Source organism: Equus asinus, chromosome 2 (assembly GCF_041296235.1).
Source record: "Equus asinus isolate D_3611 breed Donkey chromosome 2, EquAss-T2T_v2, whole genome shotgun sequence".
In the NCBI taxonomy this organism is placed as follows: domain Eukaryota; kingdom Metazoa; phylum Chordata; class Mammalia; order Perissodactyla; family Equidae; genus Equus; species Equus asinus.
In genome coordinates this window covers 86,090,592-86,116,792 of record NC_091791.1, presented here as the reverse complement: position 1 = coordinate 86,116,792, position 26,201 = coordinate 86,090,592, and the positions used below count along the sequence as shown (strand labels likewise).

The 26,201-nt window shown below is 40.3% G+C and overlaps 1 protein-coding gene across 1 annotated transcript in view; it reads left to right on the top strand.

Moving 5' to 3' along the window:
- Positions 1-25,879, top strand: part of GNPAT (glyceronephosphate O-acyltransferase) — a 33,392-nt gene extending 7,513 nt beyond the window's left edge. The window contains exons 2-16 of the mRNA XM_014865675.3: positions 2,255-2,437; positions 8,941-9,117; positions 11,567-11,696; positions 14,101-14,228; positions 14,537-14,612; positions 14,917-15,068; positions 15,188-15,318; positions 16,681-16,904; positions 19,345-19,587; positions 21,026-21,105; positions 21,953-22,093; positions 23,242-23,341; positions 23,426-23,519; positions 24,131-24,192; positions 25,580-25,879. Of these exons, the coding sequence (XP_014721161.2) occupies positions 2,255-2,437; positions 8,941-9,117; positions 11,567-11,696; positions 14,101-14,228; positions 14,537-14,612; positions 14,917-15,068; positions 15,188-15,318; positions 16,681-16,904; positions 19,345-19,587; positions 21,026-21,105; positions 21,953-22,093; positions 23,242-23,341; positions 23,426-23,519; positions 24,131-24,192; positions 25,580-25,623 (1,965 nt within the window). The 3' untranslated portion in view covers positions 25,624-25,879. The remainder of the gene's footprint in view (positions 1-2,254; positions 2,438-8,940; positions 9,118-11,566; positions 11,697-14,100; positions 14,229-14,536; positions 14,613-14,916; positions 15,069-15,187; positions 15,319-16,680; positions 16,905-19,344; positions 19,588-21,025; positions 21,106-21,952; positions 22,094-23,241; positions 23,342-23,425; positions 23,520-24,130; positions 24,193-25,579) is intronic.
- The last annotated feature ends 322 nt before the right edge of the window (positions 25,880-26,201 follow it).

Below are 26,201 nucleotides of genomic sequence, written 5' to 3'. Positions count from 1 at the left end.
TGTGTAGGGGAGGAATGAGTTCAGTTTTGGAAAGGCCACGTGTGAAGTGTTTGCAACTAAATATGTATATTGAGAGCTCAGATGGGAGAAGAGATTCAGAAGCATGCATAATGAGTGTTTCAAACCAGTTGAGCAGGTAGAGTACTCAGCACACTGTGTGGAGTGAAGAATAGAGGGTTGGAGATGTTAGCATGTTAAAGGAAATGGGAGGAAAGAAGACATATTTATAGTTTGGGGGGAAATTTCCCCCAGAGTGAGAATCACTGGATTAGAGAAATGAGGTCTATTTTCCGCTGAGACAGGGGAAAGTCATCTATTAAAAACCAAAGTAGGAAAATTTCAGGGTTGTTGGAGGTAGAGAAAGGAAGGAGCACTTGAGAATGGTGTCATGGCATAGAGAGGTCCAGCGGGATGAAGCCTAGAAGGAGGCCAGAATGTAATGATTAACTTCAAGAGACGTAATAATTGTTGTGGCACTTTTTGTAATAGTGTGAATGAAAAATAATGCAAATGTCAAACACTAAAAATAATGTTCTGGAGGGCCAGCCCCATGGTGTAGTGGTTAAGTTCAGTGTGCTGCACTTTGGTGGCCCAGGTTCGCAGGTTCAGGTCCCAGGCATGGACCTACAACACTTGTCAGCCATGCTGTGGTAGTGACCCACATGTAAAGTGGAAGAAGATTAGCACAGATGTTAGCCCAGGGCTAATCTTCCTCAAGCAAAAAAAGGGGAAGATTAGCAACAGATGTTAGCTCAGGGCTAATCTTCCTCAGTAAAAATGATAATAATAATAATTATCTGGAAGAAACTTAAATGACATGGAGGAGTGTTTGTGACATTAAGTGAAAAAATCAGGTGGCAAATCAAAATGTACGTGTGGCAGGTAGAGGGAATGTGTCTACATCATAGAAAAGCATTCACTAAAATGGTCTCTGGATCTTTGTATGACAGGTGATTTTAATTTTCTTCTCTGTGCTTTACTCTATCTTCTAAATTTGTACAGTGAACATATATCACTTTGGTAATTAGAAAAAATTAACAGAACATAAAGGTGAGTATGCACCTACTAAAATGTTTTAAAACAACATTTAATATAGGAAAGTACCCATAATGTAATTGGAAAGGCAAGATAAACTTTATTTGGTGTGGCTCATGTCTTGAATTAAAAAAATATGTATTTCTGTAGCTATGAATGAAAAAAAATAAGGAAACTAATAAGTGTTAAGAGTAGTTATTCCTGGGGTGTAAAATTATGGGTAGTTTATATTTGCTTGTTTGTATGTTTCCAAATTTTCCATAATTAAACGTGATGAGGAGTGTGGGAGGGTGGTTGTTAGGATTAAGGTGTGTGAAGCCATAGGCTGGCGTCTGAATCGTGTCTCTGCCTGTTGGGAGCTCTCCCTTAGGTGAGTTAGTTCACTTCCCCATGCCTTGTTTTCCCCACTGTAAAACAGGAGTAATGATGACAGCTATTTCATAGGTTTGTTGTGAGGCTTGTTCCTGCATGTATGTAAAGTTCTTAGAATAGTGCCTGACGCTTAGTAAACAACCATGCCTGTTAGCTATAATTATTATTATTATTGCTACCATGTCTTTTATAATCAGAAAAACAAACTCTTAAGAAGTAACAATGCAGAAGTCGTTGGTAGCCTGATAAACAGCAGTTTCTGGGGCTTGTTGGATACAAGCTGAATTGCAGTGGGTTGAATGGAGATAAAAAAGTCATCACAGCAGATACAGACCACTCAATAGGTATTTATATGGGAGCACTTTTTTCTTGAGTGAATTTTCCTTTTGTTTGCACCCAGGTAGTTTTATTTAATTTGACATAGTTTTGAGTTTGTAATGTATGCTTTGATTTAATTTTTAAAGCTAAGTAGAAGAGGCAGACAGAACAAGTTTATCAGTGTGATTGATGAAATCTTGTAAAATTGTTCAGATTACTCTAGAGTTTAATATCTCATCTTTACTCTCTTTGTTAACTTTCCCAAAGGGGTACTAGCTTTACAAAGATAGCAATAAGAAATATAATAATAAACTATTATGATAATTCAATATCAGTTTGTTGATCCTAATTATCACACATTTCTTTTTCTTAGTATATGAAAATCTGACACTAGAACCACTCTGCTCTTGTTCATATGTCATAGAATAAAAATTTTGGCAAAGATGAAACCTTACCAATGTAGTCCCTAATCTGTCTTAATTTATTTTACAATATGTGCATTCCTTTCTTTCATTTGCCTCATCCACAGAAGGAGCTCAAAAAGTGGGATGAGTTTGAAGATATTTTAGAGGAGAGGAGGCATGTCAGTGACTTGAAATTTGCAATGAAATGCTACACACCTCTTGTCTATAAGGGAATTACTCCTTGCAAGCCAAGTGATATTAAAAGTAGTGTTCTCAATTCTGAAGAGGTCCGTTATGTCATTAAACAGGTAAGTAAGTGAGTCCCTCTTGAACCATAGCCAGATTTGTTCGTTGTCAACAAGTTCTTTCTCTTCTTGATTCTCTGAATTTATTTTGTTATGTCTAACAAATCTTTTTAAATTTTGCTATATTCAGCACATTCATCAAATGTTTATCATATTTATAATGTATGTTGGCCTCTTTGCTAGAAACTGGGGGGTTTCACAGTGAGCAAGTTGAACAGAGTTCTTGACCTCTTAAATGCATAGTCTGAGAGGGGATGATGGCAGTTGTACACTCTGTTGGAATGAAATACGATACAAGACGTGCTAGTGGAAACCCAGTGTGCAGGGCACTGATTCGTTATGGGGCAACTCATTCTGTGTAGGGAATTAAAGAAGTGATTTTTAAAATGAGGTGTGAAAGGTGATTAGGGTTTTTCCAGGTGAAGTGGGTGAAGAAGAGTGTTCCTAGCAGAGCAAATAACTTTTCCCCGGGTTTTCAAACCTCACTGCACATTAAATTATTCAACGAGCTTTCAAAATTCCTGTGCATAGATCTTACCTCCATACCAATTAACAGATGGTCAGGGGAAGGAGCCAGGCATCAGCAGTTTCTAAAGAAGCTCAGTTGATTCCAAAGTATAGCCAAGTTTGGGAACCACCAGCTTATTTTAAGGACTAGCAAACCTGCATATTCATGGTACTGAAAATAATTCAATGTGGCCAGACTGGAGAGAGCAAAGAAAGGTAATGGTAAGAACTGAGACTGGAGAGGTTAGCAGGGCCACATCATGAAGGGCTTTTTACACCAGATAGAGGAGTTGGATTTCATGCTATTTACAGTGCAAAGCCATTGAAAGGTTTCAAACTGGAGTGTGGCATGATGCATTTATGTTTTAGAAACACCATTCTGCTAAAACTGGAGACAGGAAGTCTGTTTACATGCTCTTGCAGTAATCCCTTTGTGGGATCATAGTTGCCTGGACTGGTAAGTGGTTGTAGAAACAGAGAAATGGACAGATTTAAGAGATTTGAGAGGTGGAGTGGACCTTATTTAATGACCTTTGGGTGAGTGAAGTGAAGGGAAGGAAAGCATCAAGGATGATAGAGCCGTTCACTGAGACAGAGAACTTGGAAGAGGGAATGGCCTTGGGAAAGAAGCTGAGTTCTGTTTTGGACATGTCACTTGAAGACATCAAGATAGAGGTATTCACTACGCCCGATTAGAGCTTCCTCTTGACTGGCCCTCCATGTCACATTGTCTGCACCCTCCCATGCCTTGAGGTTTACCTCTGGAGATCTTGCTTCTTTGACTTTTAACTGGAGTTTAGTCAGATTTATGGCCTCAGGAACGTTCTTTATCTCTGTTCTCTGTTTTCTTCTGATTTGGATGACCTATGCTCCTAATCCTTTTGTTTTAATCTGTCTATCATGATTTATCTTGGAGAAACTATTAGTCTTCTCTTGACCTATTTCATAAGTGAATTCAAGTTTCCTCATCAGTTAGAAGCTAAAGACTGGTTCTCAATACTGGCTCTTTGTTAGAATCACCTGAAGAACTTTGGCAAAAAGTTAACTATTATTATCCACTAGTACGTGAACACCATGAAGGCAAGAATTTTTCTCTTTTTCATTAATATTCCTAGTGCCTAGCACAAAATATGTGTTCAACAAATATTTCTTTAATTAGTGAATGAAAAAAATGCTTGGATCCCATCCACAGAGATTCTGACTTAATTGGTCTGGGGTAAGACCCAGGTATCTCCTTCCTTTTTTTCCTTCTTTTTTTTAAAGTTCCCCAAGTAATTCTAATGCACAGCCAGATTAAGTGTGACTGACTTAAACCAGGGTTTCTCAGACTTGGCTGTACTGCTCAGGAAAATCATATCATCTAGCTAGATTGGAATTGTCACAAATTCATGATTATGCAACACAACTGGGACCTCTGTGTTACCCAGTAATTCTTTGTTTTCCTAATGAATTCTCTCCCATTCTCCAAAATGGTAGTTTCAGTAGCCACTTTCTCCTTGGACCGCCCACCCTCCCTCCTCCTCTTACTCTCAATAGATGACTTTTCCTACATCACGAAGAAAATTTAAACCATTATATGAGAACGTTCTCAACTTCCTGTGATCAAGCTACTAATTTACCAGCATGTAATACTCATCATTTTCTTCTTCCCTCCTTTTAAAATGGAAGAGGGATCCTCTTCTTCTGTTTGAGTTTAATCCCTACCCTCCTTCTTTGCTCTGAATTCCGCTTCCTTCTCCTCAGTGACTATGCCGTCTTGTCTCTCCCTTCAAATGTCTTCAATTTCTTCCTCTTTATTAGCTCTTTACCATCAGCATTTAATACGCTTACTTCTCTTTCAGCTTTAATAGACCTCCTTTGACCACATTCCTTCTCTCTTTATTAGCCAGCTCTCCCTTTCCCACTTCTGCTCTCTCCTACTCTTTGAAGAAATTGGCTGTGTTGTCTGCGCTTATTGCCATACTTCCTCACCCTTCATCAACTGCTAAACTCATTGGAATCTGGTTTCCAACCCTTGTAATAGCTCTTTCCAAGATTGTGAATGATGCCTTCCTTAGGGCTAAAATCAACCTTGTTCAAATCCTTGCCAACCTTTGGCACACTGTCTCTCCTTTCTTTCCATGACACCGTACTCTCCCTCTTACCTACCAAGTCTTTTTGATCTTTCTCCAGTTGTCTTTATGGGCTTCTTTGCCTTTGCCTGTCTCTCTAAATGCGGCTATTCCTCAAGATTTTGTTCTAGCTCCTTCTTACTCTACCCACTCACTAGGCAGTTTTACTTATTGCTAGAATTTTAAGGTTTTAAAAAAAATTTTTTCCTTACGCTGATGTCTTCTTATAGTAATATCACTATATAATAATGTATTATAAATAAATAATACATCATAATGTAATTTAAAATGTAGATAATATCTATTGCTTCAGCCCAGATCTCTTTTAAGTTTCATGTCTATATTTTTAGACGCCTGCTGGAATATCCACTTGGAAATCCGAAAAGCACCTCAAATTGAAGATGTCTAAATCAACTCTTTGACCCTCCCGCCTCCACCCTTGTACCACCTACATTCCGCACCCACCCGGTTTTCCCTCTCTCCAAGAATGGCGCCTCCATATGCTAGCCGCTCAAATCGGAAAATTTGGATGCCGTCTTCAACTTCTTGCTTTCTTTAGATGTGCTGTCAGTCACTCAGAGCTGCTGATTTTCTCTCCTAAATAGCTCCTCTTGTCTGTTTCTTTCCACCTCTGCTGTCACTTCTCTAACGCAGGCTGCCTTAATCTCACAGAATGCAACAGCAGCCATCGAAGGGGTTTGGGCCAAAGACACATGTGATTACTTTTGCATTTGAGAGACCACTCAGGTTTGTGATCTGGAGAATAGACTGGAGAGGGACAAGGAGTTCTAAGACTATTCCTGATTTTTTATGTCTTATCTTAGATTTCCAGGAAGAGGGATCTAGAGGGACAGGCATATCTGTTGGGACAGGGAGAAGCCCAGTTGCACAGAATAAGAGGTCAGGTCGTTCCCTCCTTCTCTGCTTTCCTCCCCTCTCAGAGAAGGCATTCCTTCTGAACAAACCAGCCTGTTCACGTGTGTTCCTCATCTATCTAATTCCTTCAAATTCCCAGGGGTCTTGTTTTTCCTACACTTCAGCCTTCTCCCCTGGCTCATGCTGGCATGAGCATTTTCCATCTGGAGGAAGGTCCTCTCTTGGCTACGTATTCTTTCCATTTAATGTTCCATTTCTCTCTTTCCCTCCTCAAAAGTGTAGGTTGTCCTCTTTTCCCATTCATGTCCCAATTTTAGCAGATTGCTGAAACTCATGCAGTATCTCCAAGTGACCCAGTCCAAGGGAACATTTTAGTCTTCATTTTATCTTTGACTAATAACTGACTATGTCAGTTATTGTTGGACACTTTCTTCTCCTTCAGGATCTCTTACCTTGACATTTATGAGATCATACATTATAGTTCTGCTCTTACGTCTTCCTTGTTTATCTCTTTCATAAGTTCTTCCATCTGCCTGATAAGTGTTTCTCGGGGTTGAATCCTCACCCTTCTTAATCTTCCTCTCTGCAGTCCCCTAATTCATTTTATCCATTCTCATCATTTCAGTTTCCATCTATAGTCTGATGATACTCAGTCAATATCTCTAGCCTTGGCTAGATTATTCGGGTTCAGACATCTGTCTCCAACTGTCCTATTCCCTGCTGGACATCTTAATTTGTATGTCCCACGGACACCTCAAAGTCAGTATACCTGCCTTCTTAATCCCTGCACTGTACTGCCTTCTCTCCGTGATCTGTATTCCCTATTTCAGAGGATGGCCCTACCATCCGCTCTCTTGCCCAAAATAAAACTGAGCATCACCCTACCCTTTCCCATCTCTTCAGCACCTCTTATTACCTTTGTTTGGGCCTTTTGTGTCTCTGGCCTGAACTATTTCAAGTTATCCGACTGCACTCCTTCCCTAGGCGTGTTTCCTGAAATCCATCCTTCCCACCAGTCATCCCTTGATTCCTCCATTTTCCCTCTGTCTAGTTCTGCCCTCTTCCTATCCAGCCTTGGTTAGGATTATCTGAATAGCTATTTCACCAACATCCTTAATTCTCCTGTGCCCCAATCTGCCTTCCAGACTGCCCAGGAAAAAAAGCAGTCCAGCATCTGTGCCGGTGCACCTTCTCTCTTCGTATAACCAGGTCCCTAGCTGGCTGCTGCCAGGGGGATGGGCAGAGTTACGCAGATCGATGCTCTTCAAGCTCAGGATCCCTCTTACGTCAGTCCCTTTTCTAGTGCTGCTTCTCCCTCCCTTCCCCGCAGCCCTACCAAACCTTCATGCAGCCTTAAGCTGTTATTAGACCCTACCTCTCTTGCCACTAGCAAACAATCATTTATTTTTCTTTGGGTTAATGAAAAATAGTAGAAATTATCTTCCTCAAATTCCTGTTCCTTGTCTTCAAATGTATCTGTGTCTACACCCGTTCCCATGTATGCTTTTTGAGTCTAGGCTCAGAGACAAGGCTTCTGTTCTCCTGGTCAAGGCTAACCACACATCTGTCTTAAGGCCATCCCTTTTAGCCTCTTCTGTGACCTTCTAGTAGGCATCCTGTCCCTTTCCTGGATCTTCAGCCTTTCGTTCTCTTCCCTTTAAACACCTCCAAGGCCACTGAATAGTACAGTTAAAAATGGTTACAATGGAAAATTTTGTGTATATTTTATCATAATTTCAAAAAATGGGATGATGATAAAAAAACAAAAAATAGGTCCAAGGCTTTTCCAACTTTGGAAAGCATTTTTGCTTTACCTGCTATCCCCCCCTCCTCATTTGGACTTTTCATTACTCATTCTGTAGCTACTGTCTTAACTCCCCCACTTCCTGCTTATTCAGTCTTCAGTCCATTTGTATGTTATGTGGGTTATCTTCTGACCCTATTACTAAACCTTTCTTGCTACATCACTGTTTTAGATAACTTTTGAGTAAAATAAAGAAATACAGGTAAAGAGGAAATAGTTTATCCTAGTCCCACACCTTTGAGCCTATTAAATCGAGCCCTCAAAAAGTTAAGATATGGGGCTGGGTAGAGGATGATTGTACACTTGTGAATGTACTAAATGCCACTGAATTGTTTACTTTAAAGTGGCTAATTTTGTTATGTTAATTTCGCTTCAATTTTTAGAAAAAGAGGAGATACTTTTTCACTGCATGTAACTGGGGAAGTTGGGGCTCCAACATCCCATCCTCTGATGTTCTTTCTGTGCCTCATCCCAAACAGAGCATTCTCTTTGGGGAAGGATGAATATTATTTATTACTTAGACTTTACTCTTTTCAAAGTGCTTGTTTAGAGGAAAGTTAAAAGGATCAAATTAGACTTCCTTGAGAACAGAAACTGTGACTTGTTCATCTCCAGGCCCTTGACAGTCCTGGTACACCGCCAACATTTTGTTCTCGTAAAGATGTGGGATGCCATATGAATAAAGAGAGTTCCCTTGTGAGATCACTGATTTCACTAATTACCCTGTGATAGCGTGGGGATCTTTGTACCACTGTCCTATATATCTGATACCCTGAATGGTTATTTCAATATAATCTTGTACTTTTACCTTGTATATTACCTTGTAATAGCATTGAGCAAGCAGTGAAGTACTGCAACAGTCTACTGAAAGAAACTACTCAATGCGTGTTCTAGGACACTAGATCATGGGCAACAACTTATTTTAGAGAATTTGGATGTAAGCTCGTTAAATTAAATGGAAAGGTGAGATGTTTTCTTTAGTCTAAAATGCTATTATAGAAACTGATGCTCTTCGAATTTCTAGTCTTTAAATGTGTCTAAATAGTATCATGTATCCACTTTTGTTATGTTGGAAAATAAATTATGTGAATTTGAGGAGAAAACAGCATTTTTAAGTTATACAGTATTGATCCATTTGAATCTCAGTTAAATGAGTTCTGGCCCCTTTTTTTTCCAGAAATTTATCCCTGCTTTCCTTTTCCTTTTAGCTTTCCAAGGAATCCCTTCAGTCGGCCGATGTCCTCCGAGAGGAAGTTTGTGAGATCTTGGATGAGATGAGCCACAAACTGCGACTGGGAGCCATCCGGTTTTTCGCCTTTGCCCTGAGCAAAATATTTAAACAGATTTTCTCCAAAGTGTGTGTAAATGAAGAAGGTATTCAGAAAGTAAGTATTGCTTGTTCAAAAACAATCTCTTCCTCAACCCCTCACCATGTAGTCAACTCAAAGACTGACTGCACTAGGTGAGCAGGCCCTAATCGTCAGGCGTCTGGTCTGGCAGAAGAGGCTCTCCCTTTCTGGAGGCTGGTGTCTCTTCCCTTGACCTGCAGACCCGCAGGCTTCAGACTGCCACACTTAGTCAGGTGGGACTGACAGACTAACCTGATGTCAGATGTTCACAGAGTTAAAGAAGGAATAGAAAGGGTTTCCGTCTATGCTTCACTTGGCTTCTCCAACATTTTCTTTGTCCTTTCCTCAGCACTTTGGGGTGCTTTTCCTATAAACAAAGATGTTTCCTTATGGTGCAATTATCAAATTAACATTGATATAAGCAAATTAACATTGATACAATACTACTAATACAGACCTTATTCATAGTTCCCCAGCTGTCCCAGTTATATCTTAGGTAGCAAAAGAATATCCTACATCGCATGTTACACTCAGCTTTCATACTTCTTTAGACTCTTTTCATCTAGAACAATTCCTTAGTCTTTGTTGGTGTTTCGTGATATTATTTTTGAAGAGAACAGACCAGCTATTGTATAGTGTCCCTTGATTTGGGTTTGAGTGATATTGTCTCAATATTAGATTCAGATTGTGTTCCTTTGGCAGGAATGTGTCAGAGTGATGTTGTGTCCTTCTCGGTGCGTTAGATCAGGAGCACATGGTGTGTTTGTCCCATTACAGGTGATGTTCCCTTTCATCAGTTGGTTAAGGTGGTATTTGTCAGGTTTCTCCACTGTAAGTTACTATTTTTCCCTTTGTAATTAATAAGTATCTTATGGAGAGATATTTTAAGAATGACTCAGGTCCTGTTTTTCATCATACTTTCCTCCACTAGTTTTTATATCCACAGATGTTTTTTGCCTGAATCAGTTCTATGCTAATGATTGCCAAATGGTGATTTTTTAATTCCATCACTCCTATTATTTAAGTTTGCTTTTTCTGTAAGGCAGAGGTTTCCTCATGAAGATTATTTTTATTCACTTATGGGGTTTTTGGGGGTTTTTTTGCTAAGGAAGATTTTCCCTGAGCTAACATCTATTGCCAATCTTCCTCTTTTTGCTTGAGGAAGATTCGCCCTGAGCTAACATCTGTGCCAGTCTTCCTCTATTTTGTATGTGGGTCACTGCCACAGCATGGCCGCAGACAAGTGGTGGAGGTCTGCGCCTGCGAACTGAACCTGGCCACTGAAGCATAGTATGCCAAGCTTAACCACTAGGCCACAGGGCAGGCCCCCTATTCATGTGTTTTTTGTTTTTCCTTCTTCCCCCCAAAGCCCCCAGTATGTGGTTGTATATTTTAGTTGTGGGTCCTTCTAGTTGTGGCATGTGGGGTGCTGCCTCAGCATGGCCTGATGAGCAGTGCTAGGTTCGTGCCCAGGATCCTAACTGGTGAAACCGTGGACCACCAAAGCAGAACACACAAACTTAACCGCTCGGCCACAGGGCCGGCCCCCCATTCATGTTTTTTAATACTTTCTTTTCTCTTACTCGGAAGCTCCTACCTTCATTGGCCTTTGTCCTCATGCTTTTTAATGTTTTGTTTTTATTCAGTCATTTACTTTACTTTCAAAGACTTCTTTTTCCTCCTACGACTATTTTTAGGTTGCTAACTTGCTCTCTGGATCTCTGTCAAGGAATGTTTGCTACAGTGTTTTGGGCCAGGGAATGTTGGCTGGCCATGTCTTAACTGATCACAAATTACCCTGCCTTGGTTAATTATATTGAAATTTCAGGAAAACAGATAATTCATTGATACTAGTGAATATTTTTGAGATTTACAGCCTGAGGAATGTATCTGGACGCTCAAATGCGTCCCTCCTAACTATATGGCATCCATCACCCTGGCAGTGAGTCAAGTGTATAAATAGAGAAATACAGTTATTCTCATTTGTCCAATAATTCATAGATTCTTTTTTAGTCTCCCCAAGAGAAGCTTTGTTCTGTCTTACTATAGACAGCCAGTCTAGTGCAACAGTTAACAGTTCACTTTTTAATTCAGAGACTTCCCAGAACTGCCATTTATTAGATGCATGGACCATGTCACAAACAAGGAAGCTAAGGCTTAGGCCTTATTTACAAGTATGTGGTATTAAAGAATGCATGCAAAATGCTTGGTAGGTAAAATGTTTAATATGGTGCCCAACTAATATTTGTTAGTGATCATCACTACTATTGTGATTCATAAAAATATACATTTTTAAAACTCTTGCATTGTGTGGGATTGTTTAATTAGAACTCTAAAATAGGCTTTGTGTGTCTGGTAGGGGAGGCTGACAAACATGGTTAGTATTCCCTCTGTGCATATGCATGTCCTTCCATTTTCTGACTTGAGATATGATTTTAATGATGTGAAAACTGAAATTACTGAAAATGTAACATTTGTTTTAAAGCTGCAACGAGCCATCCAGGAGCATCCGGTTGTTCTGCTCCCTAGTCATCGAAGCTACATTGACTTTCTGATACTATCTTTCCTCTTATACAACTATGATTTACCTGTACCGGTCATAGCAGCAGGAATGGGTAGGTACCGTTTTTCTACTTTTTTTTAATTAGAAAAGTTAAAATGTTCACTGGAATGATTTTAACACTACTGAGGTATTTGAAGAAGGTGATAAAAAACACCTCTCCCGTCTTCCTTCCAGTCCAGTGTCTAATAGTTTGGATTATGTCCTCTATACTCGGCTTTCCTGTGCCTAAACATAGATAAGCGTATATGCTCATAGGGGTTTTGGTTTAAGTTTGAAAAGTGAGATTATACTGCCTATACGTATTACCTGCCTTACCTGCCTTTTGCTTCTTTTTAATTTGATAGTATATCAATGGCTATTTCTCTAGGTCAATAAATGGATCTAACTTTCTTTTTATATGTTTTTAAATTGTGGTAAAATACACAAGACATAAAATTTACCTTCTTAACCATTTTTAAGTGTTCAGTTCAGTGGCATTAAGTATATTCACGTTGTTGTGCGACCATCACCACCATCCATCCACAGAAGTCTTTTCATCTTGCACAACTGAAACTCTGTTCCCATTAAATACTAACTCTCCATTCTACTCTCCCCCTCAGCCCCTCGCAACCACCATTCTGCTTTCTGTCTCTATGGCTTTGACTCTTCTAGATACTTGTATAAGTGCACTCATCCAATATTTGTCCTTTTGCAACTGGATTATTCCACTCAGCTCACAGTCTTCAGGGTTCATCCATGTTGTAGCATGTGTCTGAATTTTCTTCCTTTTTAAGACTGAATAATATTCCATTGTATATATAGACCACATTTTGTTTATCCACTCCCCTGTCAAATGGATACTTGGCTCGCCTCCACTTTTTGGCTGTTGTGAATAGTGCTGCTATGAACACAAGTGTGCAAATATCTGTTCTGAGTCTCTGCTTTCACTTCTTCCAGGTATATACCCAGAAGTAAAGTTGCTGGGTTATATGGTAACATTATTTTTAATTTTTTGAAGAACTGCCGTATTGTTTTCCTTAGCAGTCACACCATTTTATATTCGCAGCATCAGTGCACAAGGGTTCCAATTTCTCCACATCCTCACCAACACTTATTTTCTGGTTTTTTTTTAATAATAGCCCTAATGGGTGTGAAGTGGTATCTCATCATGATTTTGATTTTCATTTCTGTAATGATTAATGATGTTGAGCATCTTTTCATATACTTGTTGCCCGTTTCTATTTCTTCTTCAGAGAAATATCTATTCAAGTCCTTTGCCCATTTTTAAATTGAGTTGTTTGTTCTTTTGATCTTGAGTCATAGGAGTTCTTCATATATTCTGGGTATTAACCCCTTATCAGACGTATGACTCACAAGTATTTTCTCTCATTCCATGAGTTAACTTTTCTCTCTGTTGATTGTGTCCTTTGATGCACAGAAGTTTTTAATTTTGATACAGTCCAATTTATCTGGTTTTTTCCTTTTGTTTTCTGTGCTTTTGATGTCATATCCAAGAAATCATTGCCAAATCCAGTGTCATGAAGCTTCTTTCCTATGTTTCCTTTAAGAGTTCTGTACTTTTAGGTCTTGGATTTAGGTCATTGGGTTAATTGTTGTATATGGTGTAAGGTAAGGGTCCAACTTCATGTCTAACATTTTTGATAGCTATATATTATTCAGCCATGTAGATGTATCATAATTTACCAGTTTTGCTGTTACAAACAATTTTACAATATATTTTTATGTTGGTGCTTTTATTTTTGTAAGATTGATTCCTAAAAGGAGGATTGTTAAGGCAAATAAATTGTTTATCCTCTCCCTTTCAAGAGAGCCAGGAAAGCTGGGATTCAAGCATACACCTTTGTTAATAAATGCAGTAAACAGTGAGGTAAAAACCGCCAGAGACTTTAAAAGCATTTTCATCTGTAGAGACGTGTGAGGAAGTTATTTGAAAATTAGGGAAAATGAAAAGGACTGTTTTAAAACTGATGGTAAACTCTTCTTCTCATTCTGGACTTGCTTTATTTAAGCTGTGCCACTAAAAGAAGGTTGATATTTTTACCTGATAGGTAAAAAAGAAAGGTGAGAGCTGGTTTGGCCTGGCTATCCAGAGCATGGGGGACTCATGTTGGTCTGTCGTCAAGTTCATCAGCAGTCCTGACTAAAGAAATTGGCATGATGACGTTGTTGTGGTTCTCACAGTGCCTTCTGTTGCCCCCCACCCCCACCCCAGCCGTTCTGGTTGTAGGTCCAGAGGTGTGCGTGGGAAGGGCACAAGGTAACCTCCCAGCAAGCAGCTGCCCAGAGTCCCTTCGTCTCCATCATTCTATGAGATGTCTCTTTTTAGGAATTTTAAACTCAGAGAGTATAAGTATAAATATCATAGGGGTGTTTTACTTACATGAAATTTGAGTTTAGATTTTTATAGAAAGTTTCAGTATCTGCCAATAAATATTAACCCCGTCTTTATTTTCCAGACTTCCTAGGAATGAAAGTTATCGGTGAGCTGCTGCGGATGTCAGGGGCCTTTTTCATGCGGCGCACCTTTGGCGGCAATAAACTCTACTGGGCTGTGTTCTCCGAATATGTAAAAACGATGTTACGGGTAAATGCAAATAATTACCAAGTACTTTCAAGCTGTGTTTTCTTTTCACTGAAGTTTGCCATAAGATCTTATTTAAATTCTTAACTTCTGAATGACCGCTCAGCTATTTTTTCCCTTCAAGGAATGTGCATAGGCTCAGCAGTCTGTTTACTCTGTGCAACTCTCTTGTTCAAGTTTCACTGTGAGCAGTGTTCGTTCAGAGGGCTGGGGAGGGGGCGGGGAAAGGAATCAAAAGAAGCATTTATCACTTTGAGAATAGGCAATGGGTTTTGTGTTTTGTTTTGTTTGTTTGTGTTCTCTCTTTAAAGAATGGTTATGCTCCTGTTGAATTTTTCCTCGAAGGGACAAGAAGTCGCTCTGCCAAGACATTGACTCCTAAATTTGGTAGGTCACTTACAGAGGGAAGAAAAAATATAAACCCGAAGGCTTTAGGTGTGATGTCATCAAAGCTGCTAATAGAACTTGACACATTTTTTTGCAAGACGCTTTCTTTTCTTTATAAGTGTAACTATTTAACTGTTTGTATTTATGGGCTTAGTATATAAAGTACACTTTTAGTACCTTCCTGTTTATGTGCCTTGTTTTCTCTACTCTTCAATATGTATGTAAAAACTATTTCAATATGTATGTATGTATGTAAAAACCATTTCAATATGTAAGTAAAAACCATTTCTCCCTGTCTTTACAGGTCTTCTGAATATTGTGATGGAACCATTTTTTAAAAGAGAGGTTTTTGATACCTACTTTGTTCCAATTAGCATCAGTTATGATAAGATATTAGAAGAAACTCTTTATGTATATGAACTTCTAGGAGTTCCTAAGCCAAAAGAATCTACAACGGTATATAAAGGAGAGCCAAACTTGATTTTATTGGGGTTTAGAGGAATGCTGGTTTACGCATAACTAATTTCTGAATTTACTCCTTTTTGTTTTATTTTCCCCTGTTGTGATACTATTAGGGATTGTTGAAAGCCAGGAGGATTCTCTCTGAAAATTTTGGAAACATCCATGTATACTTTGGAGACCCCGTGTCCCTTCGATCTCTGGCAGCTGGGAGGATGAGCCGGAGCCCATATAACTTGGTTCCAAGGTGCAAGGCCTGTGTTTTCGTAACTGACATAGAAACAAGGGTGAAAATCTAGAAGTGTGAATTGTGATTCTTGAGTTGACCACTTCTAGGACTGAAACTGGGTTATTTGAGATTGCACATTGGGGAAGCAGAAAGCTTCGGTCAAAGAAGAATTACATGTTTGCCAAAAATAGCTGGAGACTACATCTGTCAAATATGCGAAATCAGGCAGAGCTCGTTCTTCTCAGGGGAACCAGTACCCTATTAACTTGAAAGTAGGAAGAAACACCCCGTTATTAACAGTTCATTTGTGGGAATTGTTGAGCACTATTGGTAGACCAGTCAAAGTATGTACTAAGTATTATTTTTGAGCCTAGAAAGGGTTGTATAATAATAATGGATGGGAATGAGTCCCTATTCTCAAGAAGGTTATAGTTTTATGGGCAAGGAAATACATTAGATTCTTTCAGGATGCAGGTACAGATATAAGTTTGGGTTTTCTTAATTTAGAGAATTATACATGGGGAAGTAAGGGAGACAGAAACCATCATTCATAATTCATAATAATAATAAAAATTCATAATTTATCTGTGGCACTAGTCGTCCCACAACAGCTAGTGTGCCTTGCTAGCAGCTTTGTCAGCTCTCAGAAGCAGGTGTCAGCTTTTTGCTCCCACAGGCTTTCTCTCTCTAGATCTCAAATTGGGTTGGCCAGTGGTTATCTAGTACAGAGTACCCTTATTGGCTACAGCTTTCACATTAAGCCACTTTATTATGTGGCTTGCTTTTAGGTCATATGCATATCCCTGCTCCAGCCAGCTCTGGTAGGTTCTCCATATCATCAAGTTCAGGGTTTGGTGTCCATGCATGAAGAGTCTGTCAGGCAAGGGTCATGGCCGTATTTGGCAGGTGCCCCTCAGCTTCTCAGAAGGGCATTGTAGCAGTCAGCAAACTGTACAGCCTGTCCCGTGCAGACATGAGCAGTTATCATATAACTGATAAGAGTGTTCTACAAGAGTGTTCTACAAACACTATTTTTGAGAAGACAGAGTAGTTCATTCTGCTGAGGGAGGCACTGGTTTTCACGGAAGTGATATATCCTATTTATAAAGGAACAAAAGGTTTTTGCCCAGAACCAAGAATAATAGGACCCTGTTCCCTTGAATATTTTTATCACCTTTCAAGAGCATACCCTGGAGATGTATTGACAGGTTCCACTACAGTAAAGCAAAAGTGTACTTCCTGCACTGTGACCTGGCAGAGTTCAGTTGGCAGAAAGTGTGAGAAGCCCTCCAGAGGGTCTGTCTCCTCCCATTCCCCTCTCCGTTCACATTTGTCTGGGTAGCAGAACTGTAATTTGTTGTTCTGTACTCTTCCTTTTAGATATATTCCTCAGAAACAGTCAGAGGACATGCATGCCTTCGTCTCTGAGGTTGCCTACAAAATGCAGCTTCTGCAAATTCAAAATTTGGTTCTGAGCCCGTGGACCCTAACAGTTGCTGTTCTGCTTCAGAACCGGCCATCCATGGACTTTGACGCTCTGGTGGAAAAGACTTTGTGGCTGAAAGGCTTAGCCCAGGCCTTCGGGGGCTTTCTCACTTGGCCCGGTATGTGTGTGGGACCTATGTGATGAGAATGCATGCTTTTTTACTTCTTAATTTGAAAAAGTTATGGCCTGGATATGAAAAACCTGTACAGGGCTTTGAGCAAAGCATTGCTCAAGACAGAAAGAAAACCTAATCTGTTTTCATCACTATAGGACATTGAACACAACGTGTTGATTATTTGAGAATACTTATTCACATGTCATTTCTCCCTGCGAGCCTTGAATATCTTGAGGGCCAGAATACGATCTCTTTGGCACCTAGCAGAGTGGAGAACAAGTAATGAACCCACTTGTTCTTCCCTCTACATGACCTCTTTTTATACCCCATTATGTTTGCCACCCATTTGCCTCACTAGATTGTATGGATTAAAGAGCTGGTGTCGTAGAACTTTACACAATTCTCTGATAATAATAATTTTGTAAAACCTTCATTGGAGTTATGAATACTGTGCTGGGTGTTTGGGGTGTACATGACAATAGTTAGCTCAAGTTGGTTTCAATCTGTTCGATTTAAAATTGTGGAGACTACAGTTGGAAATACAGTCCTTTTCAGACCAGATAATTATTTATAATCAAGTACCTACTGTACTCATTAACCTGTATTGAGTACCTGGTCGCTACTAGATACTACCAGGGGTGCAAAGATGAACAAGTTTCAGCCTCTGTTCTGGAGGTTCTTCTGGTTTGTGGAGGGCAGAGGTGGGTGGGTAACGTGTAAACTGGTAAAGAGGGTTTGGTGAAATAAAGACAAAGGGCTATGGACAAACTGCAGAGGGTCACTGAGAATGCTGTGTGGGAGAGGGCCCACACTCAGGGACAATTTCTTAGAAGGGATTTTTGAACCGATCTTGATGGAAAAGTAGGAGTTCTTCAGGAAGACGAGCAGGAGAGGATATTGCTAATGTAGGGATTAGGAAATGGGAAATGGTGGGACAGCACTGGCTATTCCCTTGATGTGCAAGTGGTTTGCTAACGTCAGAACGTTGGCTGTGAGTGAGGGAGTGAGGGAAGAGAAGGATGTGGATGGCAGCTGGATCGTACAGGCCTGCATACCTGGGGATCTGACTGGAACCTGTAGGTTATGGGAAGCAGTTGCATGTTATTTATTTTCAGTTTTCCTTTTTTCTTTTTTACTCAGATTATCCCATATTCCTAAGCATTCTCATATCTAGAGCTTTTTATGACACATATATATTATTATAATATCATATTACATAGTATATGAAATATATGGGGCCAGCCTGGTGCCATAGTGGTTAAGTTCACACACTCCGTTTTGGCAGCTGGGGTTCATGGATTCAGATCCTGGCTGCGGACCTACACACCACTTATCAAGCCATGCTGTGGTGGCATCCCACATACAAAATAGAGGAAGATTGGCACAGATGTTAGCTCAGCAACAACCTTCCTCAAGCAAAAAGAGGGAGACTGGCAACAGATGTTAGCTCAGGGCCAATCTTCCTCACAAAAAAAAAGCATATTATTTATGTGTGTGTGTGTGTATGTATATGTATATATATATAATATTATCATATACTGTATCATTACCTCAAGCAAGCTGCGACAGGGCAAATTAGTACCGAACAAATGTGATGGAGTCCAGGAAAGCCACACCTCTCACTTGTGCCTTCCATGAAGCATTAGCAGAACTTGTTGCCCGGCTTGAGCAGTGTGCCTGCTTACATACCTCTGTCAGCCACCTCTTTGGCTCAGGTTAACGGTAAAATGACTTCCCTTGCCAAGAATATTTTTGAAATATCACCATCTCTTCATTATGCTTCTGGAATTCTAATTCTTCGCCTATCTCCAGGCCAGTGTAGTGGCAGGTGGTGAGTTACCAGAAACTGTTATGGGTCCACTTCTTTAGTTATCTTTGATGTACAAAAACCAGAAAACCCCTCAGCATCCCTCTGTGCTCCGAGAGGCCTGCTGGGAGGAAAGTGCCTCTTTGGTTCACCTGCAGAGTGATACTCTTGCCATCTTGGAATTGGTCTAAGTGAGGTTGTGTGTGTGTGTGTGGGAAGCATTTTTTAATATACTCATACACTAATCATGGGCCTTCTTAATATTGTTAAATTCACGTATGTGATTTTCTTGTCATATAGCTTTCTTTTACACAACTTTAAATTCCCTTGGTTCTGAGGAAGTGTTGGTTTTCAGAGTGTGAATTGATGTGCATTTCGGAATGGCTGCCAAATTTGGGGTAGATAAGAAAGTATGTTACATGTCCTTCGAGAGATTTGATTTTTGAAATAGTACTTTTAAAATATCCTTCACATATGGTATCATTAGCTCAATTGGTAGAACCTAAAACCAGTACTTGGTGCTTAAAAATAAATATGTTAGGTCACTAGCATTGCTGCATGCTAGGCCTAAGACTCCCAGCAGTGACCCATCCCATTTCTTTGCCATTTGCCTGAATGCATTATCTTCGTGTGTAGATAATGAACCTGCTGAAGAAGTTATCCAGTCCAACATTCTTCTGCATTCCAACATCGCCAGCCTCGTCAAAGACAAGGTGGTTCTGAAAACGGACTCCGGAGACTCAGAAGTGGTCGATGGACTTATTTTCCAGCACATCACTCTCCTCATGTGCTCGACGTACAAGAACCAGTTGCTGAACGTTTTTGTTCGTCCCTCCTTAGTAGCTATGGCTTTGCAGATGACTCCTGGGTTCAGGAAAGGTAACTTTTGGGAATGTGGTCTTGAATTTTGGAAGAGACCTGGCTGTTCAGTTTCATGTAGGGAACAACGTTTGAAGCCTTATAAGGCTCAGCCACATGTGTGCAGCCACACCCCGGCAAGGAATGGGGCCTGTGTGCTCAGAAGTTAGGTTTTTTTCCCTAAATACATAGCCATGTGCTTAGAATTTGGGAATTGAAAGGGACCTAAGAAATCATCTAATCTAAACCTGTCCTTTTATACATAAGGAAAATCGGGCCTAGAAAGTTACGTGACCACTTAAAGAAGGATCTGGGATTAGGGCACAGTTCTCCAGTTCCTGCTTTGATGTCCTTTTTGTGCGGTACCAGTTCTCTCACTGGACAGAAGCAGACGGGGTGACCAAACAAGCCAGCAGCGTGTGAGTGCTCACTAGGTGCATGGGAGCATTCTAGTTGCCATGAGGAGTGTAGACATGAGTCAAACAGTTTTTGTTCACAGGACCCTGTAGTCAAGGCCAGGAGTCTCTACCCAGACTATACGTTAGAATTACTGGAGGGTGAGCCCCACTCCCAAAGGTATGGATCCAACTGGTCTGGAGTGTGGACCAGACATTGGTGTTTTTGTTTTTGTTTTTCAAAGCTCTGTAGATAATTCTAAGGAAAGGTCCGGGTTGAGAGGCACTGGGCTCAGTCCCAGCCCTTTAGCCTTGGAAGGAAGCTCAGAGGTCCTGCGTCTGTGCCCTCATTTTGAGAGTGAGGAAACGGGCCCAGAGAGGTCAGGTGATTTAGTTCAGGACACAGAAAATTCACATCTTGACCTTAGTTCTATCTGAGGTTTCTTACATTAGAATTCATCTACAACTAAGGGCCACATGCAGGGTCTTCTAGAATGTTATGAACACTCTGAAATTGGAGGCAACATTTTGTATCCATATGTATGTGTATTTTTCTAATGAGAAAGTTGGTAGCATATATCAGAAAGGTGGAGCCTCTGTAGTTGATGGGCAAGGTAGACCTACGTGTCTGGAGAATAAGACAGTATTTTCTACTCTTGTGTGCTGGGGTATTCTAGCGCTAAAGATATAGTAAAGATATCAGGAAATATGAGTATAGAAGGGAATGAAGAAATCTCTTCCTTTTCTTTTCTACTAGGGAACCATGGGTAGGGGACAGCGAAGGACTCTGGATTCTAAGGACTGTGGCGTCCTGTTCATTTCCAGACTGACTGCTAGAGGCCTGGTTGTAATTTAGAGCCAGCCGTTAACACTATCCTAGACTGTAGTTTGCTCTGTAGGTAAAATTTGGGTTAGTTAAAGCTTCCTTTGGGGACCTTAATTCTTGTCCGTGGTATATTAGTATGTCTTTGAAATGCTGCATTTTGGAGTACCATGGACTTCTTGGTACTCTCCGAAAGTTTTAAAAGCAATGTTGTAATTTTATGTAATAAATTTATTTCCAGAGGATGTCTACAGTTGCTTTCGCTTCCTACTCAATGTTTTTTCAGATGAGTTCATCTTTCTTCCCGGAAACGCACTAAAGGTAAATGCTTACAGGCAAAGAGCAAGCGTGTTTGCAGTGTGAGTCCTGGAGACGTTAGGCTGGGATTCACAATGTGTCATCCCTTTCTTCAAGGCTGCGTGCAGCAGAATTAATGAGAAACTTGGACACTCACACTTCAGCAAACTCTTATTTTGACTCTTGGTCAAGTTTAGTCAATAATTTAGGCATTATTTGGTGAGAGGAGAGTCATTCTTTGAACCATTAGTGCAGGTACCATAAATAAACCAACTCTATTTTGTTAAAATTTACCAACCAGCACACATTTTTCTGTTAGCAACTTGTTGAAATGAGTTGGGCCTTTTGCTTTGAGATTAGAGAGCAGTGGTCTTGCCTGGTGGTATAGACAACTGTAAAGAATCAGGCTCCCATAGCTGGACTGCTGGTTAGCTGGAACAGGGCCGGGGGGTGAGACAGGATAGACAGAAAGTGGGTTAGATTTCTGTATGCTGTGCTAAGGAGCACAGGTTCCATTCTGTGGAGGAATTTTTGAGCATACGCCTAATTCTAAGTATTTTGAGGACTTGTATGCACTTTCTATTTAAATTTAAGGGGTATGGCTGTGCAAAGTGAAAGAAAATCCACCACCTAAGTCATGACTTCTAAGGCTCATACAGTTTTTGTGTGTTTGCTGTGTTTGAGATTTCAGGTTGTGAGTGTTAGAACAAGTTCTCTCTGGCTACAGGCTGACAACCACGACCGTCCGGGAAGGGTGGAATTAGCGGGCGTTCTCCTGTCCTGAGGGCACGTGACTGCATGTACTGAGAGCAGCCGTGTCCTCTTAGCCCCAGTCAGTGCGTGCATTCTGTCTTCTCTCTTCCCCTTCCAGGACTTTGAAGAGGGCTGTTACCTGCTTTGTAAAAGTGAGACCATACAAGTGACAACAAGGGACATCCTAGTTACGCCGAAAGGAAATACTGTGCTAGAATTTTTAATAGGACTCTTTAAACCTTTTGTGGAATGTTATCAGGTATGTAAATCTTTTGCAAGTTCCCCTTCATCCTCCCATATCGAATTTAAGGAAGACTTCCCACCCTGTACTTCTGGTCTCAAGGGCAAGTATTTTCCCCAGGTGGATGGCAGAATTAGAGAGATTGGTTAATAGGATGAGTGATTCCGCCTCTCAGGTAAGACCTTGCTTCTTGCTTACAGGAGGTTTGGTCTATTACAGAGCCAAGAGGATAACAGCTCTAGGATGCCATGAGCACAGTATTCCTGTCACGACAGTTATACCCAAGCACTGTTGAACTGTATCTTATATCTTTTGTTCATAGCATGTAGCAAGGTGTTTGATACATAGTAGGCACTCAGTAAATGCAAGATCTGAATGATACATAAAGTCACTTATTTATATTACTAACTGCTCATGCTGGAAGGGAAAGAAAAGGTTCAAGTGCAGGTATCTGAGAGTTTGTCAGAGCTCTAAGGAGGGGTTAAAGACAGGGGATGGTATACACGCCCAGCAGGAATTGTGCCAGGATTCAGAGGGAGACGGGGAGTTTGAGATGGAACCTTCAGAGGGGCCCGTACATATTTGGGAGAAGAGGACTCTGGCTCTCCGCTCTGTGTGCTGGTTAGAGGCACCCGGGACCACCTTCCTGGCAGAGCAGTGCTGTGGGCAGTGAAAGAACCCATCAGCCTCCTCACACAGAGTCCAGCACTTAGTAGGTGTTTGATAAATGCTCCTTCTACCTGTAAGCACCTTTCGACAGTAGAAATCATCAAGTATTTTAGCTTAAAATACTCATTATTAGCTGTTTTTAGAGAAAAAACAAAGTTAGAAAAAATCTGGCCCCTCTCTTCCTAAGCAGCGTAAGATATATTAAGCTGACAGTAATTTGCTTAACTTGCAACCCCTTAAAGTGAGAAATTATATTTTAATAAATGTCAATACTATTTCAAATTCTTTTTTTCCTTATGGTAAACACTGATATAAGCTCAAGAGAGACCTCCTAAAAACTCTGTAGCTTTTCTGTGCTCAAACCTTGGAGGGTCTTTATTCTGCTCTAATATAATGTGTCATTCTGTTAAGAGGCAAGGTGAAATTATTTACTGTTGTATTGTATTTGTCTGCCCTTTTCCTCTTTCTGTTCCTCTCATCTTCCCTCTTAAAATCAGATAATCTGCAAATACCTCTTGCATGAAGAAGAAGACCACTTCACTGAGAAACAGTACTTGGCTGCAGTTAGAAAATTCACAGGTCGTCTTCTCGATCAAGGTTAGTCACAGCTCCATGGCTGCTGAGTTCTCTTAGTGGAGAGGAAAAGGTGGTCCACTGACTCTTCCTCCCGCTCTGTCTTAGGTGCCTCGCAGTGTTATGACGTGTTATCTTCCGATGTACAGAAAAATGCCTTAGCAGCTTTTGTGAGGCTCGGGGTGGTAGAGAAGAAGAAGGTGTAAGTATCGTGCAGACCCCCATGGGGGCAACGGGGGCTCCGGGGTGGTCATAGCTCACAACAGTTGATCGCGAGAGGGAGGGAGACGTGTGATCTAGTAATCAGGGCATTGTGTTTACTCATCCATCTCCTGATAGTTAAGTCAGTATGAGTTGCCATGCAAATTTTATGTGTGGTTGTGAATAAAAAAATGTTGAAGCAAAGAAAGAAGGTGTTTTAGGCCAGCATTTTGGCTTTGACCTAACATTGAAATTTATGGATTAATTATAAGAAAGATTTTTGGGGGAGTGTAGTGTAGTGTGTGTTTATATGCTCTTACATATACACACATACATATGTGTGTGTGTAGCTAGATAGACAAATATTTACTCTTCTGAGCGAATGAATTTGAGTGATAAAGCATCATGGGTAAACTCTCCCAGTATCTCTCTTATGTGGTCAAAAGAATGAAGCACGAAGCCAGGAAGTAGGACAGGGGCGAAGGGCCTTTTTAATTACTTAAGACTGGTTTTGAAGAAGACTGTTTAAAATTAGTCTTACTATATAAATAATGAAAGTTGTCTTTTCCCCCTAGTTTATGCAATAAGAAAGCTTATTACTTTTTCTCCTAGAAATAATGACTGTATATTTAATGTGAATGAACCTGCCACAACAAAATTAGAAGAAATGCTTGGTAAGTACAGTTTAATGCAACATGATGGGTTTTCACATTGTGTTTATCATCAAATAGTAAAATAAGAAAGTATACTATGGCACCAAATATGTTATCAAAATGAACAATGGAGTTTTAATATAAACAGAAGTATTTATATTATCTAGAATTTTCTCTAGGAAAAGGAGTAAGTGCAAAGAAAATTAGCAGAGAAAACACAACAAGCATAAAATAGGCGGTCTTACACAACATAAAAATTGTCAGCTCCTAACGTAACTGATCAGGGTCTGAGATCTAGACTCTTCACGTCTAGTCTTGGTGGACATGGAGAAAAGGCCTGTCATTGTAGTCCTTGCGTTCGTTCTCTGCCTCTCCACTCTCAGACCCCTTCTTTCCCAGGTAAGCACTTGGGGTCCATGTCCACATCACAGAGACTGTCTGAACTCAGAATTAGGGGCTGATAGCACATCCTTGGGAAAATAACCCAACCCTTGCTCTTCTCCAAATCCTGTCAGCTTATAAAGAAATCGTCCAACCCAAAAAGGCAGGGGCATTTGTTTATGGTATACAGTAAGAGTCAAGAGTATTGATATAAACAAAGATATAAACGATCGGAGGAGGTAGTGAACACTTCTCATACGAATGATGGGGTAATCTTGGGGAGGGTGTTAACATTTGAAAAAAATAATTATCTGCTGATTATATTGAAAAGCACTAAATCATTGAGTAGATATGCTTACAAGTAGTGTTTTTGTACCTAATCCTAATTTAGTACATTTGTCAAAGCTGCATGGAAGAGCTTCAGATAGATGTCTGTTGGGGTTAGGGGCAAACCAGGACAGGGCATATGGTTAAAGGAGAATGCTTGAAGAAAAAGGGTAGAAGGGCAAAGGACTAGTTGACATAGATAGGGAAGGTGAAAATACTAGTTTCTTACTGAAGAAAATATGTAGGTTGAAATCCCAGACTTCTATTTATATTATGCCTGAGATCTCAGAATATGTAACCTTGAAACTCAATGTTGAGTTTGGTAAGAGGGGCATGTAGCTAAAACAAACGCAAGCACCTTCATCCTGTGAGGATGATAGACTTGATTTCTTAGTCGTGGAAGCCAAATATAATGTGGGTGTGAACATACTGGAACATACTGGACTTGAAGTTCAGAAAACATGACTGGGCTCCAATCCTGGCTCTGCCCTGGCTGGGGGGCAATGGCTGTGCCCATCACCTCTTTGAGACGCTGCTGCTTTTCCGATAAAGGGGGCTGGTGTCTCCATTGGTGTTTTGTCAACCTGTAAATCTCTGCTCAAGAGTCAGGTGTTTCTCTTTTGCCAGTGGCTTAAACAGTTGTACAAGGAAGGGCAAACTCAACATCATTTCATGCGCTGTCTCTCTTTTTTTATCTTAGGTTGTAAGACACCAGTAGGAAAACCAGTGACTGCAAAACTTTAATAATTGCCAAAGAGTTATGGAAAATTTGGTCACAGAATTAGTCATCCAAGGACTCTTACTTCAACAAACAGGGAAGTAAAGGAGGAGACCCATCTTCTCGTACTTCGTAAGACTTTGAGAAGTGTGGGCTCACTAGAGAGGAAGAGATAGGTGATCAATGTAAGCAATCAGTGTCGTCTTCTCCGCCACAATGGTTAAAAAGGCATTTGTATCCAACTCTGTGTGTGTTTTAAAATAAAACAGTCTTTTGGAAACATGTTTGGAAAAACAAAGCCCAGTTCCTACTTCACTAACACTTTTTAACTTATTACAGGTGTTAAACTTTTCTGTTGACTTCTGAGTTAAAGCGTGACATCAACACTAAAGACCTTGGCTATCAGAAGAAAAGTACTGGAAAGGGCATATCTTGCATTTCTCATGGCTTTCTGTAATTAAAGTTGCCCCAAACAAGTACAAGTTTGACAAAGATATGATAAATTAGCTGGTTTACATTAAATTTTGGCACCCAAGGGCCTTCATCAATGAAACTGAATTAGAGAAAGTGTGTGCAACAGAGGGAAGTTGTGTGATGTGTCATC